General features: G+C 43.2%; 1 protein-coding gene across 1 annotated transcript in view; it reads right to left on the reverse strand.

Annotated features, from left to right (window-relative positions):
• Positions 1-195: 195 nt before the first annotated feature.
• The window catches only part of LOC121046138, a 66,315-nt gene continuing 50,414 nt past the window's right edge, over positions 196-16,096 (reverse strand). Inside the window, exons 24-29 of the mRNA XM_042294203.1 lie at positions 15,033-15,103; positions 5,335-5,434; positions 3,889-4,245; positions 2,402-2,605; positions 1,794-1,895; positions 196-579 (exon numbers count right to left, since the gene is read on the reverse strand). Coding sequence (XP_042150137.1) covers positions 502-579; positions 1,794-1,895; positions 2,402-2,605; positions 3,889-4,245; positions 5,335-5,434; positions 15,033-15,103 — 912 coding nt within the window. The 3' untranslated portion in view covers positions 196-501. The remainder of the gene's footprint in view (positions 580-1,793; positions 1,896-2,401; positions 2,606-3,888; positions 4,246-5,334; positions 5,435-15,032; positions 15,104-16,096) is intronic.

Genomic DNA, 16,096 nt, shown 5'->3' on the forward strand with positions numbered 1-16,096 from the left:
GGCCGTACCATGGAGGCCTGCAGAGCCGTGTCTAAATGATGGCGGTTATGTGCCAATATAATATACAAGATGACACGGAGTAGCATTGAAAGAAAACTAATTTGCTTTCGTATGTTATAGTAATAAACGTCAAGAATCCACTCTAACCAACATCTAGCAAAAAAGAAATTCATTGCCTTTTTATCACCCTGGTCAAGCACAATTCCATCATATAAAGAACACATGGCTTAGTTTTATCTCCAGAACTAAGCACGACAACTGTTTGTATGAATGTCAGAAACAGCGCGAGCTCTATGCGCTCTGTCGGCGCGACAAGCATCCGCTTCTGTCTTGGCTCTTGGTTGCCACCTGGTCGTTGAGCTTGGAGACGTGTGGTGTGACTGCAACACATCACTATAGTGTTCTGCAGGTACCGGTAAGCGTAAACAGAGCATGATAGCCGTGAGTTAGCGCGGCATCATAACCCCACGTAGATCCTGGATCCGACGTGCGAAGAATATCCTAGTCCGCCGTCTCTTCTTCTTTGAGCTTCATTATCTCTTGCTTATAGATGAAGAAGTAGCTCGGCGTACGCATTTTCTGAAATGTAACGTCGGAAAGACATTTGACTCTAGGATCTTTGCCGTTAACATTCTACAATAAAACAGTCCACAAAGAAACGTCAGTGAAATTTTAAATTAAAGGAGACAAGTTATAGAAACAATGTTTTTATATATTTTTCAATCTTTTTTTTTTTCGGAATTTGTGGATTTTCTATGCACCGCAAAACCCATTGGCGTATAAAAGAAAGTTCAGAATATGCCTCGGGAGCGATGCGGTACTCGACATAAAACAACTGAAAATAAGCAAACTATTCGGTGCTGTTGCTTTATATAAAAAACAAAGGTTAGTACACAAATTATATTTCATTCACACAAACACGCACAAAAAATAGATGCAGATGTTAAGGATTACCTATGAAATGAGCACTTAATAGCTGTTTTTAAGGACTATACAGCATTCCACTGTTGATCTCATACTTTTCTGCAGTGCTTTACCTATAGCCATTGACTAATATACGCTTAAAGAATCGGCAATTTTCTCTCCGATTTTCATAAAGTCACCACCATTTTGGTGCTTGCTGAGCGGACGCAATTGGCCGCCGTTAAATTTCAAAAATTTAACTTCTTTTTATTTTTAGATACGGCGTCAGGAAGCTCAGGTGTTATCGTTTTGTTTTGCCGCCGACTGTTCTGACATTCCTGGACCAACGTTCTTTGATCTGTCAGATGAAAAGCTCCACGGAAGACCGTCGTTCGAAAACAGTCTTTCCCTGATGCCAACACGCGAGCAGGTACGAGCGGATCGCGTTCCTATAGCGACACCACCGCGGCAAAGCCTCTGGGGCAACCACAGACAGGAAACATTTTCGAAGGACGCTCTTTTGCGGAAACTTTCGTGCAAACTTTATGTTTAGAAAAAAAAAAAAAAAAAAAAAAAAACACAATATGATCACTTTTCACCGCAGGCAACGTGCATCCAACGTTCCACCGGTTCTATACCGCTTTACAGGCGGGATGATAGCGTAGCGAATGCCACCGAACGCAAGCGCCACACGAAAAGGCGCCAGGCGTTCTAGGAAGCTTGTCAACTGACTTTGTTCTAGTAACGCTGTCCTGGACGACGAGGAACCGCCTCCTACGATTTCAGATAAAGCTTCAGGTTACTGGCAACAATGATTAACGAGCATCAAGGTTGCAGAAATGTCGTTCCCTTGAAGTGTAGCCTATTTAGGGACGCTGACTCGTACTTACGACATCTCGCGCAGTCCGCGACGCGCCGTTCTGGACCAGAATCTGCCCGATGGTGGTCACGTGTGGCATGGCCATGGCGTAATGCAGCGGTGTTCGTCCCATCTGCGAGGTGCGTCCAATCAGAGCGTGACTGACTTGCAGCCATATTGATGGCTACTTCAGGATATTTAATTTCCGATTAAACACTGCGTGTTTGTTTTCGGTCTCGAAGGCATTATCTTTGCAAATCAGACTCGGACAATTGCCTCGACATTTGCGCCATCCACGACAGTGCGACGAAGTTAGCAAAGTATGTAATCTGTGAGACTATATTGATCCAACGTAATGTTAACTTCTAAACAGTCACGAGCAAGATCAGTTGATCCCAGGACAGTTCTTCCTGGACACGTCATACCGAAGGCATTTTATTCCAAGATGTTTTATCCCAAGACCGCGCATCCCGAGGAGTGTCTACATCACGACATTTCATGTCATCAGTGCTTATACGGAGCTCACGCAGCCGCCTTGGATGAAGTGTCTTGGGATACAAAGTGGACCTCGATCACGTTACATTCAGACGTTTTGTTTGTGATTGGAGGGACGGGGGAGATTGGAGAGGTGCAAGTTACATTGTCGGCGACGTGGACTGCATCTCGCTTGGCCCTGATCAGGTGTTCGATGATTTCCGGGTTCTCGACTAGCACGGCCACGTGGAGCGCGCATCGTCCGCGCTGACTCTTTGCGGTTACCAGGCCAGCGTCCTTCTTGATCAGGTTCTGCAGGCCCTCCAGATAACCGTTCCGGACAAACGCATGCAGCTCGTCACGCGCTTTCTGCAAGAAATTGGGATATTTGCCGCTTTGAAACAGACACGGCGCGTATCCACATGTTCGTGAAAGGATTAATCACTCACTTTCAAGAACAAGCGAAGCCTGCTAGGAACTATACTATACGTAAACTTGGAAATATATACATATATATATATAAAATGCACGCACGGATTTTATGTGTAAGTCTGTCCAGATGAACTTCGATCATTTCTGGTTACAGTCAATAGTTACTCAGTCGTCGCAGTTGCAGCGCTGATCACGTTCTGATTCTCAGTGAAACAATGAATATGTTGGGCGATTAACATTGTGTAAGTGCAGTTAGCTTTGTTTCGAAGTGCACTGGAGACAGCGGCGTAGACTCCATTTTCCCGGGGGGGGGGACACAGGCTGAGAAGTTCTCCGGGGAGAGGGGGGGTGCTGCGCGTTACCTTTTCGCCAGAACTGGAGATTGAAGCCAACAAAAGCACGCTGGGGTTCCATTCCCCATGTATTTCGTCATTGAAGGTAAAGTCGGCGTTATTTTGTTCACACCCCACCACTAGAAGCTCGTTACATGGCACGTAAACAGCGTCTCGGTAAGGATCATAGCCCGCTCCCGGGCACGAGTCTACACCTATGACTGGAGACGTTGCCAATGCGCAGCCTTTGCCGGCCAACTGGTGAGCGCGGTCACTTTAATCTAGAGAGCAAGTAAATTTATGTACTTAGCATACCCGTACTTGCGTGGGGGTGGGCAACCTCCCACGCAAGTTAATATTCTGCCTTTTACACGGAAGAATAGTTGGTGAACCTCTATCGACAGGGTAGATGAAAGTACGATCTATCATTTTTTGCAAACGTTGCAAGTGAACAAGCCGAAAAAGAAGAACTACAAACCAAGTCGAAAAAGAAGAAACAAACCAAAATAGGAAGAACCAAAATTATGAGTTTAAAGAGCGAAGCGAAGTGCAGATAAGTAACACCCAGAGATTAATTTGGCTGTGCCAATTGGGCTGGTTTGTCCCCGTACGGCCTGAGCGGTTAGTGAATTAAGTAAAAGGATTCTCTTTTAAGATGAAGCCTTCCTCCATGCCTCTATTTTAGCATGTCTGGAAACCCCCATCTTGATATGATTTTCAAGCCTCCATCTTAACACGAGAAGGATTACAAGTAGGAAGCAACACTGCACAAAATACGAGGGCACAGCAGGGAAGCACACCAAAGAAATAAACATCGACCTTTGTTTGTCTCCCTGTTGTGTCCTTGTCCTTTTGTGTCGTATCTTCCTGCTTCAAGGCATCACTTACGAAGAAGTAGGCGAGTTCGTGCATGAGTGATTGCATGTCCGTCATCTCGAACTGGGTGACGATGGAGGTGACGTCCCGGCCGTGCTTGTCCACGGCGTTGAGCAGCTGGTCGTAGCCCTGGTGGGCCAGCGCCCTCAGGAGGTCACTGCGGCGCTCCAGGAACGCGTCCAGGACGTACTGGTCCAGGTCCAGGAGGTTGTCCCTCTGGCTCGCCTCCCGGGCTACGTCCCGGGCCGTCCGGTAGCGGCCGTCCCGTTCGGCCAGCAGCACGTGGCCTTGGCGGATGAGAGCGTAGAAGCATCCCTCGCTGTGCGAGTGGGACGCCGCGAAATGCAGCACCGTCTGCCCTTCTTCGTCCTGGTAAGTGAACGGAACGCGCACGTCGCCCCTGATTACATTAATGTGATATAGGATAACGTCAGTGTTCGCACAATAGAACATTTGGACAGTGCAAAGAATAAAAACTCTGAAGGTGACTGGAAAGGTAAGATGGAGGTCGAAGTTAGAGTGTTATCCTTTGAATATAATCGAGGAAAGACGCATGGCACTTGACAGCGGTCTTCGTACGCGGACATATAGATACCTCATTTTAGTTGTTCGAGGCATATATGGTATACACCCTAAATATAATTTTTCTCGTACGTGTGCTGTTGTTTTCCAGAGGTTTTCGATACTTGACCTAGTACTCTTCGCACTGTAGAACCTTTCGCACAGATGGATCCGTCCAAAAGCTCCATTAGTTCATTTGCTTGGATTAGCATGTCCACAAAGATCCACTTTCACACAACGGTTCGCTCATACTGTGTGATCATACGTTTTTATGTATATGGTTTGCACATGACCTTATCGCGCTATACTGGAGGTCATTCCTACTTGTTCTGGCGGGGTGAAAACTTTAACAGTGCGAAATGTAGGCTGCAGAAGATACTCACTCAGGGGCATAAGGCCACTCCAATGTCCGGTGATGGGACGTCAATAGACGCCATGCATATGTAACTTCCTCTAGTCGAGTAAGGTAGGCGCGCGGTAGTGAAAACATAATTGACCTTGCTTTCAATGCTGATTTTTAATGCAAGGCTCGACACCATAAATATGCAGGGAAAACACATCGTCTGTCTCCTTCTCCAATATGGGGGGCTTTCTTGACAGAAAATAATTACTAGCTGCAACATTTTTCATAAATATTTGCATACACACAACGAGAGCACGGTGAATAAAAGTCGTACGTAACAGTTGGACCTGTCACATCTTGGGACTTCTACTGCTCTTAGAGTCCGTACCAGGTTAAGAAAGACAAGGCGTGACTTATTTTGTTGACGCCCCTTGCTTGGTGTTTGGTTCTCCGGCGTTCTGTAATGTTGCTATCTCGTTGGCCAGGGAGTTATAATTAGGAGTATGGGACGCCCTGCATTTATTACGCTGTCCGTGGTACAGAGGTATACTAACCTTGAGCTTCGTGTGGTCATCCCTGTAGTGGTCGGCATCCTCGTCCACTACGTCCTCGGTGAAAGGTTGAGTAAAGCCTGCCTTCTTCAGACTTCCTTCGCTGGAATCGACGCAGAAGCACGCTAATCAAACAACACTCGGCGTAATTTCTGCGCAGTCAAATGTTTCACACTACGGGAGTCGTAGAGGGCAGTGGAGAAACGTGTGCCTGACGTGATATGGTGTGGAGGGTGGACACGGCTGTCAGCTTCTCAGTGCATCTACAGCGTGAAAACGTCAGGGCTTGTCTAGCAACCACGACGAATTGATTATCCCTGAAGCCCATGGAGATCGAATCGGAACTCGATCGCGAAGCGACGAGCGATAGTTTTCCTCACAGAGAACTGGCCAATTCTTTAACAACTACCCTGCCATGAAGGTTGTTTTGTGCGATTAGGCTTTCGACCACATAGGTTTTGCTTTATTATTATGTTTACTTTAATATTTTAATTCAAATATTTACGTCAGCCGACTTCAAAAAGCTCCGCTAGAGGGACACATGGAACTCTTGTAGCATTTCAATTTGCTCAACAGTTCACCGTTTACGAGAGAGTTAATTGGATTTACCCTTCCCTACAACACTTTCCCACCCATTTCCCACTTTTCGCACCAGCAAGTCCGACTCGCTGCCACAGCTGCTACAACCACGACCGAAAAATTACAGGTTCCTGTCAGCAACACGTGGTCAGAAACACGCTGTCTATAGGGATAGTATAAGTGACACCATCAACCTCACCTGCGATGTACCCCAGGGATCGGTATTAGGGAAGCTGGGGGTTAATCTTAATCTTAAGCTTAATCTTCTGGCGATAGGTAATCTGAGGAACTATACAATCATCACGTCAAACTACTTTACGACCGATTACAAGACAAAGTCAACCAGACAAAAACAGCTTAGGAGGACCGAGAAATATGATATTCCTAGAGTATATACGAATTATGGAACACGATCAAGAAATTATTATGTCCCGAATCTCTTTAACCAACTTCCTGGCAATTTGCAGGAAATGCAATCGTTACGTACTGTGAAAAAAGAAATATTGAAATGGTGTCAAAGCAGTTCGATTTGATTTTGGAAGTGGGCCCTTGGATTTTATTCATAATCTCGCCTTGTCACTCATGTCAAACAATTTTGTCGCTTCTTTTTCTTTTTTTTTTATTACTGATTCATGGCCGCTGCTTGTGTTGGTTTTTGTGTAGTGACTTTGCTGTTGAACATTTAGTTTCGAATATTTTCTTGTTGCTTTTGCGTTTCATTATCGGAATTCACGAGCAACGTCTACGGTATCTTTTTTACATATGTATATATTTTTCATTATTTTTTGTTTTTCGCTCGGATAGACATTTTCCGTGTTGAGCGTTACTTGTCGTTTTTGGTTACTGCTCCATGCGGTGTTTCTTCTTTTTACGCGGGATGAATGTAACGGATATGATTGCACGGTGCAAAGTTCAATCCGCGAAGTGTTCATGATTATTGAGCCACAGTACGACACCCCACGGGTTCTTGAAATTTAGTTTTTGTTTTCTTCTTGTTTTTTTTTTTTTTTATCTGTAGTAATGCGTTTGGGGGGGGGGGGGGGGGAGGGAGACCTGTAGAGTTGGACTGCCCGTTCTCACACACAAGCACACATGTGCTTTAGTGAGACGATTCTGGAAAATGTATTTTTGAAAGAAACCTGGAATAAACTATTCTATTCTATTCTATTCTATTCTAACCTGCAATGCTGTTTGGTTTGGCGCCATCTAGCGACTGAAGCAAGAAATATTGGGTACCCCTGAGAGTGGCGGCTGCATTGTTCAAATGTGAGCTATTACTCTGATGGCGCCGCTTAGCCTAGTGTCTGAAGCAAGAAATACTGGATATCCCAGGAAGCCGTGATCGCGTAATGTGCCAGCACAGCGAAAGCTACGGCCCTGGCGGGCCAATCGGAACGTGACTGCGTATCACCGGAGCGCGCCTCAACTCCGAAGAAGTATCAGTCTTTTCGCTGCGTCAAGTTCCAATATGTGTGCGTTGCGCTCGTATACGCCACGCGTTTCGAAGCCTTCAGCACGCAATGTGGGGCTTATCGTTCACCCTTTGCCAAGTAACAGCGAGACAGGGTATAACAGTGCGCTCTCACCCTGCTGGCGCCGCCTGGCCGTTGCCGGCTGGCTATGGTAACTCGAACCGAAACGTTTTCAGACGTCTTTAGAGCAGATTTTTTTTTTTTATGTTGCACCTTGCACAAGTTCGCCTCGAATTTGTTGGTTGGACAATGGCGAACCGTAAAAAAGGCATGTTGCAATATGCTTACAGTGATTATGGTGGACCTATAAGTCACTGGCAGCTTAAGAAATTCAGTGTGGCTTCACGCTTTCTGCTTTGTGATTGGTTGTTCAGCGTTCTTAACGGCTAATGCCGCAATTTCATTGGCTCATAAGATGCTCGGGACTTGCCACACCCTGCCTTTCTCAAGCTGCCAGTGACTCTGGTGGCAAATAAGCCATTTCTGGCTGATCCTAAGACTCAAAAGTATGCTTCGAGGACATCGCGCGGAATGCTACCATGAGACGATATTGATTAAGGTTCAAGATAGTAATTACAAGATTATAGTTCCTTTTGTTCTAATGCTTTTGATAACAACATCGCAGACGCATCACAATAGAGCTATAGGAGTTTCAGCTGAATTTAGCTGAATATCAAAATCTGCTGCAGTTAGATTAGCTCGAGTTTGTTGTTGTTTCTTTGTAAGGGATACCCGTTAATATTATTGATTTTGTTATCACATTTATAATTCAATCAAAAGCTTCTGTGTCATGAGTACTTTATTTTTTTTACAAAGTTTTTTTTTTTTTTTTTAAACAGGGTGACTGAGGTCAACCATGGCCTTACTCCTTGATTCTCGTGTCTCTCAGTCATTGCAGACGACCATACCAGTGTTTCTTTTGTTTAGTTTTGTTTTGTGTCTTTGCGTCACCGGCCCAATCTGTTTGCTCACCAAGATGTTATCAAATAAGCCTATACATGCGTCCTTATAGCCTTTTCACAAAATGACCCACCATTTATAAGGAGCCTGATTCAACAATTTAACCATCCCCTGTACTTATTGCCAATATCAGTGCATGAGTTGACTTTTTACAGTTACTGACAAGCTTAGAAACGCACAACGTTGCGAATCTCGCGCATCTTGTTATCGTTTCGTAGCCAATCAGACTGCAGCACCCACCTAGAAAAAGTCTGAAGAACAAATCGCGAAGCATGAAGCGTGAGCATGAGCAGCCATGCTCTGCTTTTCTTAAGACCTTGGTGACTAGAGCGGCCATTCACTCGCGTTCACTCTACTCTGGACGACAGGAGTATACGTATAGTTCCGATGCGCCTAAAGTTTTTTGAATTTCGTTTATTAGCGTGGTCACAACGTGCGCTTCAAAAATGTTTCGTTCATAGTCACTATCCTGTCCTTATACCTGTATTGACGGTCCGAGTGATGTTTTGAAAGATGTTTGCACTTTTTATTCTTGAACTCTATTTCTTTGTTGTTCCCGTGGATACATTCCTGTTCCAGTCATTTTTACACCCAGACTGATGTAAGCGTGTTTTTTTTTTTTACTTTATAATTTTGGGACAGTTCGATTGAAGCAATTTCTCAACAAGACACTCTGCAGAATGCAGATATTAATGGGCTTGAGTTGAGCTAGTTGCTGCGCGGTACTATACAGTCAGTGACAGGTTAAGAGTTCAAGGGAGGCTCCTCCCACCCCTTTTCACTTAAGCACAACAAACGCAGGAGAGAAGGCAACCTCCTCTCCAGCCTTCGCTTTACTAAAGTGGAAAGAGTTGTGAGGAGCGTCCCCCGAACTCTTAACCTGTCATTGACTATAAGATAGGGCCAGCTTGAACTTAAGAGAGGAAAACGTGAAAGTACAGAGATAGAAAAGAAACTGTACTTTCACGTTTCTCTCTCTTAGGTCCAGGCTGGCTCTATCCTAGTAGTAAATATTAAATTTACACTTTATCGTATGTTACCTACATGTCTTTATGTCTTACCTAACACCCTTAATAGGTTTGTGCTTGCGCAAAAAATACAAATATACAATACAGAAATTTCACTTGCAGAAAATCCGGAAAACGTCTGGATAAAATACTTTGTAATCTAATTCGATAGTGTTTTTTTCGTTTCGTGCATAGGTGTGAGTAGCCTAAAAACACTTAAAAAACAAGTTAAAGAAACAGTACAGGCAAATAGCAAACTCTCCGAGAAGGAGCTCGAAAAAAAATAAAAACAGATGATGGGCAGCCAACATTTTGCTAACAAACATTGTTTCCCTGAGGATACTAAGCTAAACGCTGGCTGCGATGTGTCTTATATTTTGTTCAATATTAACAAAAACAAAATGTGCGAACTTAGCAGTATATTACTTTGTCGTGCTCTAATCCTACATCTTATCGCGCTAAAAGTTGCAGACTGCGCTAAGATGTGCTCAAACAGAAGAAAAAAAGAACCATGCAAGCCGCAACTAAGGATACATGCTTATACTGAAAAGTGCTATTACGCGTATTGGCTCATATCCAGAGTACCAAATATATGGCCCGGGTAGTAAAATTAAGACAGACAACGAACTGGACGGGTCTACAAATATTTCTTTATTGACACAACGTAGAGGGAACGCTTACAATGGGGACTCTGAAGCTAGACTACTGACAGAAGCAGGAACGACACCTCTGGAATGTTACACAAGTAGACAACAACCAAGCGTAGTAGAACACAACAAAGTACTACAACTCAAAAGAAAAGCAGGCTAACTCACACCGCTCGAAACGTACTTTCATGTATTTTTGTGCAGTGAAGAACATGTGTTTGTGAACATAGCAGTTTTTAAGCATTTCATGCTTTCAGGGATGTACCTTAAGGTTAAATCAAGAAAAATGTATTGTTTTCGGTCCAGGAGAATTCATCGATAAAATTAACAGCCGTCCCCATTTTCGTTGTTATCTATGGCACACAACGAAAAAATGCAGGTCGTGACGCCATATGACGAAAGTGACCAGTTATTGCACGGATTCTTTGCTCTGTCCAAATAGGTTTGGTCCTCATGGTATCTTGGTAGGCACGTACTATTTAATCCTAGCACCTTTTCTTGAGAGACACCACCACTTAAAAGCAGATCTCAGCCGTCCAAAGTTGCTGACCAGTTTAGACATACAAGAAAGGCCCGAACCACTTTAGTTTGACCTCAAAGCCAATCGTGGAGCGAACCAAAAATTGAGTCTGAACAATAAGAAAAAACTGAAATTTCGAAATATATATATATATATATATATATATATATATATATATATATATATATATATATATATATATATATATATATATATTTGTTGAATACATTTTTTCCACCAATTATTCGCACATCTGATGTGCGAATAATTGGTGGCTTTTGTAGATTTCGAAAGATTTAATCATTATTTTATTCGGCCATTCAACGGCATTGTCATGTTATACTTAGGCGATAAGATGCAAAAGCTGCCTCGATCATCGAGTGATGATTAGCAGGGGGAGATTACTGCTTTACACTTTTACGCCAATAATAAATGTCATTTGACAACACCCAGTGATCCACAACAGGACAAATACTATAAACAACAAGCGCTTCGAGTCACAGGCATGACCAGGTGACACGCTGCGCTTGAAAAGCACAGCGTGCCCAAATAACAGGCGCTCCGCTAACTTTCAAGGCTGTCGCAGACAGTTGGCCAGATTACCCGAGCACCAAGGAGCATGCTGGGAACGTAAGTACACGAGCTGCAAACGCTCGCACCATCTGTATGAATAACCAAAATAAGATGTTCCCGTACGCATGAACACTTCATACGCATTATAACAAATGCGTATGAAGTGGCATTGGTTATGGATTTTTGCTTGATAACAGTTACAGTTGCAGAAGCTAGCACTTACAGCTCATATAACGACACTTGTTGAGTGTCGTTACGTTGCTCCTTCGTGGTTGAGCAACTTATCAAAAAGTGTATTTTTTGTTTCACTTCTTTTTGCTTTTTTTAAGGGTTTTGGCAGGCGATCTTTTGTGGAACGATACTGGTGTCGGCAGCTTGCGTTGCCACTTCAAGGCATGTCTTGAAGTTCGTGCCGGAGCAGTATTGGACCTTCGAAAATAATTTTCTAAAACTCTTCATTGACTTTCGAGGCCGCCAACGTTGTCGTTCCTAAATTTATGGCTTGGGGTCAAACCGGAATGATTCGTGACGCATGTTTCTTGCATTCAGTGCGGTGTCAGTAACTTTAATTGAAGAGCGTTTCCCGGTCCTGTCCACTTAGGGAAAAGGTCGTACTAGCGACCTCCTGTGGACTTGACAAGCACCTGTGGACCCTCACACGGCAAGAGTACGCTTACAAGTGATGATTTCGTCGTAATGACGATAGCGTCTCTCAACTTGGGCCTAGGTTGGTCATACTTCTTGTAACTCTTGGGACAGGTCGGTACAATAAACAGCTTATCTGCGAGAAGCCCCTTAATTATATATATGGACACGCTGAGAACGCTTAAGATTTTATCTACTTTTTGTTCGCAGCCATGAGCAATATATTTAGCAACTCCCAGAAAGCTCATGTGATTAAGCATATCAATTCTACTGCAATTCGTAGGTTGCTAGGCATGTGTTTAACCTTTCCTTTATTGTCACTAAGTGTAGCGTATATGACGAAAGACAAGAAAATCGCTTTTGCGCATTTATATTTTTTTTCGATCGGGTGTTCTGGGTTACTGGAGAAACATTCTTTTGGTACTAGGTACAATGTGAAATGCTCAGAAAATTGTTGTGTAAAAACTCTATGCCCTATTATTTGTTTCCCCTTCGCCACCAGCTGTCATGGTGTGTTTTCGTTTCAGAATTTTGCAAACGCAAACTTTGTATGCAGCCCAGCGCACAATAGGTGCGTTGAGCTGTCTATCGCCCAGGGGTATGTATAAATAAAATAAATAAAGAAATAAATATGTACGGCGCTGCACAAAAGGTGCTTAGAAATGTTTAAAATATGTTGATTAATATACAAAACTGGTTTATTTACACTTGCCATATACAGGAGGCTATGAACTGACAGACCAACTGATGGCCCCAATACGACGGCTAACACGACTTAGACAATATGGTTGCATTGACAATATATCGAACGTGGCCGCAGCATCAGATAGACATTTTACCACGTGGAACGTACAAAAGCTATTACTAAAGGTGAGACGACCCAAATCTAGTCAAAAGACCGATGACACACACGTGACTACGCCATAGAATTAATTATCTGTGGTTGATGCCGAGACACCAGTTTTTGTGTTCTGTTCAATACACCACTATTTGTATATAGGGGGTGTCAAAAAGACTAAGGCACTCTATTGATTGTTGCTCATAGGGTATAACATGTTTGTGACAGTGATCCAGTGACCTGGGTGAAAGAGTACAACGCGGGATTCTGTACCTGTGCGCGCCCTAGACGTGTGTGCACAAGCAAAAATCTTCGTGCGGAAACTCACTAGCAAAGCAAGACATGCGAGGTCCTGGCGGGACACTTCATTGTGGTAAGCATTTGGTCATGAATTTTACTTCTCTAGAAAATACCCGTTTAATAACAGAACTGTAGATAATATCACACTCCCTTTTTCCTTTGATAGTTTTCTTCCACTCTATAATAAAAGCGCACATCAGTATTTTTACGTGGAGTTTGCGTTTCAGTCGGAGCCACTCAATGTTCGCAGACCACCCTAAACCCCCATCGATCTTTTGTTCGATGCCACTTGTGTCCCAACGACAAGCTGGTGCCAATGTAGGGACATGATGTACCTTTTGTGTGTACCAAACGTGTTTTGTACAATTACAATTACTAAGTGAGATCTAAAAATAAAGAAATTAAACGGTTTCTCTCTACCTGCGCCACCTGACGGTATAACAGGTTTAATCCAATTTAAAATAAACAATGAGAGCTGTAATTGGCCAAAAGTGTTTTTTTTTTGTTCTTAAAGCCAATTAGAAATCATTCCACATTACAATCATACTGCAAAGGAGAATGTTCTAGCTGGTTTACACATTTGTGATCTCGGTTGTGACCTCGCACGACGAGACCACACTAGCGCCATCTATCGGGTAAACCTGTGGAACACTTGCAATCTACGTTCAGTTCCTTAGTTTTTTTTTTATTATTATTGTGGGCTCGAAATACTTATTGCCGATGTTATAGTCTATATTTTCTTATAGCTGCTGCGTTACTTTGATATAAATATATATACTGCAACACATTTTCTGTCTTGTCAATGGCAGTTCCAGGGCTACCAGGGTGATGGCGCCAGTGTGTTCCACTGATCTTTGCTGTGTTCTCTCACCGGAAGCGGTCACAAGAGATCACAAGGCACTCGGTCATAGTCATACGCAAAATTGTGAACTAACCTTTGGGAGTGGATCAGCCAAGCGTACAAACTAAAAGTGGTGACGGTGTTATCTGTGAAGGTAAAATGTATCTTGGAACCGTAGAATGGCTGGTTCAGCACCACACCTTTTCTGAGTGTCATCTGTTGGTTCTCGCAATACTCTCAAAGGCGGTGGAGGGGTTTCCAGAGAGGCGGGGGGGGGGGGGGGGGGGGGGGGGTTTGAGAGTACATGTCTCAAACACGTAATACAACAATTCGACCCCTTTCCCCCCTCTCCTCCAACCCCTCTAAGTCCGCCACTATTCTGACCACGCGGCCGAAACACGTGGACGCTTCGAGAACAATGAGAAGGGTGGCAAGCTTCCAAGCATAAGGTCTATCCCCTTTCCTTAGAAACCAACGGACCTTTTGCGATACTGCACCCTGAGAACAAACAGTGACTCCAAGTTTGCTTTTATAACATCGCAGATATCTTTCAAAGTATAGTCATGAAGGTCTAAGAATCTTTTTTTAAATGTATTGGTTTATGAGATTGCGATGGTACACGGTGTTCTGATATCAGAAATAAAAAAAAAACGGATTCTACAGCGCTGCAAAATGGCATCTACGCTAGAAGCCACGTTTAATTTGTCTAACATTAATAGTATAATAAGATGCGTGTTATTATGTTGTGGCATGTTTGTAAATGCATTTGTTTCACATTCAATTAATCGAATGGCTATCACTAAGTCAGGTAGAGTGGCCTCTCATAAAACCTTCCTATAACTTAAATTTACTTTTTTTAGTAAAAATATTGTGATTAATTACAAAAAAACAATGCCAAAACAACGTTGACACATCACCGGTAAAAAAAAAAACTACTACCAAATTTAACCAACCGAGAAACAACTTGCACGCCGTATAGTCACTGAGAACTTAAGAAAGCAGGGTGTGACGAATTTCCGGCATCTCCTTATCACTACTCAGCCAATGAGGTTGCGGCATTAACCAATGAGAACGGCAAAGAACGAATCACGAAGCAGGAAGCGCATAGAAAATAAGCCACGCACTACGTTTCTGACGCCGCCACCGCCTACGCCAGACTGAACTAGCCTGGAGACAATTTGAACGTTCTGAAAACATTACAAGATACGATGAAACAATTAACGGTCATTTGAGTAAACTATAAAATAACAACTAAATAATATCTAACTCCAGGCGCACATCACGGGGCGACGTTCCCAACGGAGCCGTGTTGCTTTTACCTTGTGGCCGAAGAGGAATTAGTGTTAGATCTGGAGGAAATGCTTCGTTCTTTCGTGACTGTACTTGGGTCCTGAAATACAAAATATAAATAGGGAATAATTGGAGTGATGTAAATGCATACGGAGATAATATGGAGACCGAAATGTCAAAATTTTCTTGTAATCTGTGTTAAGAATCGGCGAGTCTCACGGAAACTCTCCCGGTGTAAATAGGAAATTAAAAGAAAAAAACGCAAAAGGTGGCTCTCTACTTCTTTTCAGTATACCCGACTAGCTATTACAGTATTAAACAATTGTGCTACCTTTCAGTCCCTGATACATTATTAGTATGATGCAATATTGAAACCTGATAGAACCTGATACGCTATTACAGTATCAGAAAGTTTTGGCGGATTGAGTTCTACCATAGAATAACTTTGGTGCAAGGGCGCCGCCTTAACCGACCTTCACTTTTTGTTTTCTCTTATTTTGTTTGCTTCATTTCATCATTACCACAACAGGATAGGTTATTGCCATTCTAGATTCTACTTTGTCCTTCTCCCCAGCATATGCCTTTGTGCATGTTCGTCAAATCCCGCTTCAGTGGCTCGGTATCTCGGTAAGACCAGAGAAGTTTTGCAATGGCTACTGTAACTGGCGTGTGTGCAAAGCTTCTATACTGCCATCTCGAAGCATGCTTTGAAGTGAGCGCACGAAGCGGCATTGAGCACATGAAAAACATTTGCCAAAGCTTTCCGTATTACTTAATATTGTAATTTTTCACAAATTGGCTTGATTCTCATCGACAAAAAGGAAGATGGTCAATGGAAGGGGCGCGGTCTTGCATAGCTACGTTCCACTTTCCATATTTCTCCTATTTTCTCTTCGGTTTTCAGGTTCGACACATCTTAGAATGGTTAGGTATATATCGTAGCCACCGCAGACAGAAGAACATTGTATCACTGAGTAGGCAATTGCAAAAATACGCTGCGCCCGCGCCATCCTCTCGGCCCATTACGGCAATCCAATGTGCAAAACGTGAAGTAGAAGAAGGTGCTCAAGTTGGTTTAACGTATTGTCATTTT

The sequence above is a fragment of the Ixodes scapularis genome, unplaced genomic scaffold (assembly GCF_016920785.2).
Source record: "Ixodes scapularis isolate PalLabHiFi unplaced genomic scaffold, ASM1692078v2 PGA_scaffold5__190_contigs__length_132052651, whole genome shotgun sequence".
NCBI classification, from domain to species: Eukaryota; Metazoa; Arthropoda; class Arachnida; order Ixodida; family Ixodidae; genus Ixodes; species Ixodes scapularis.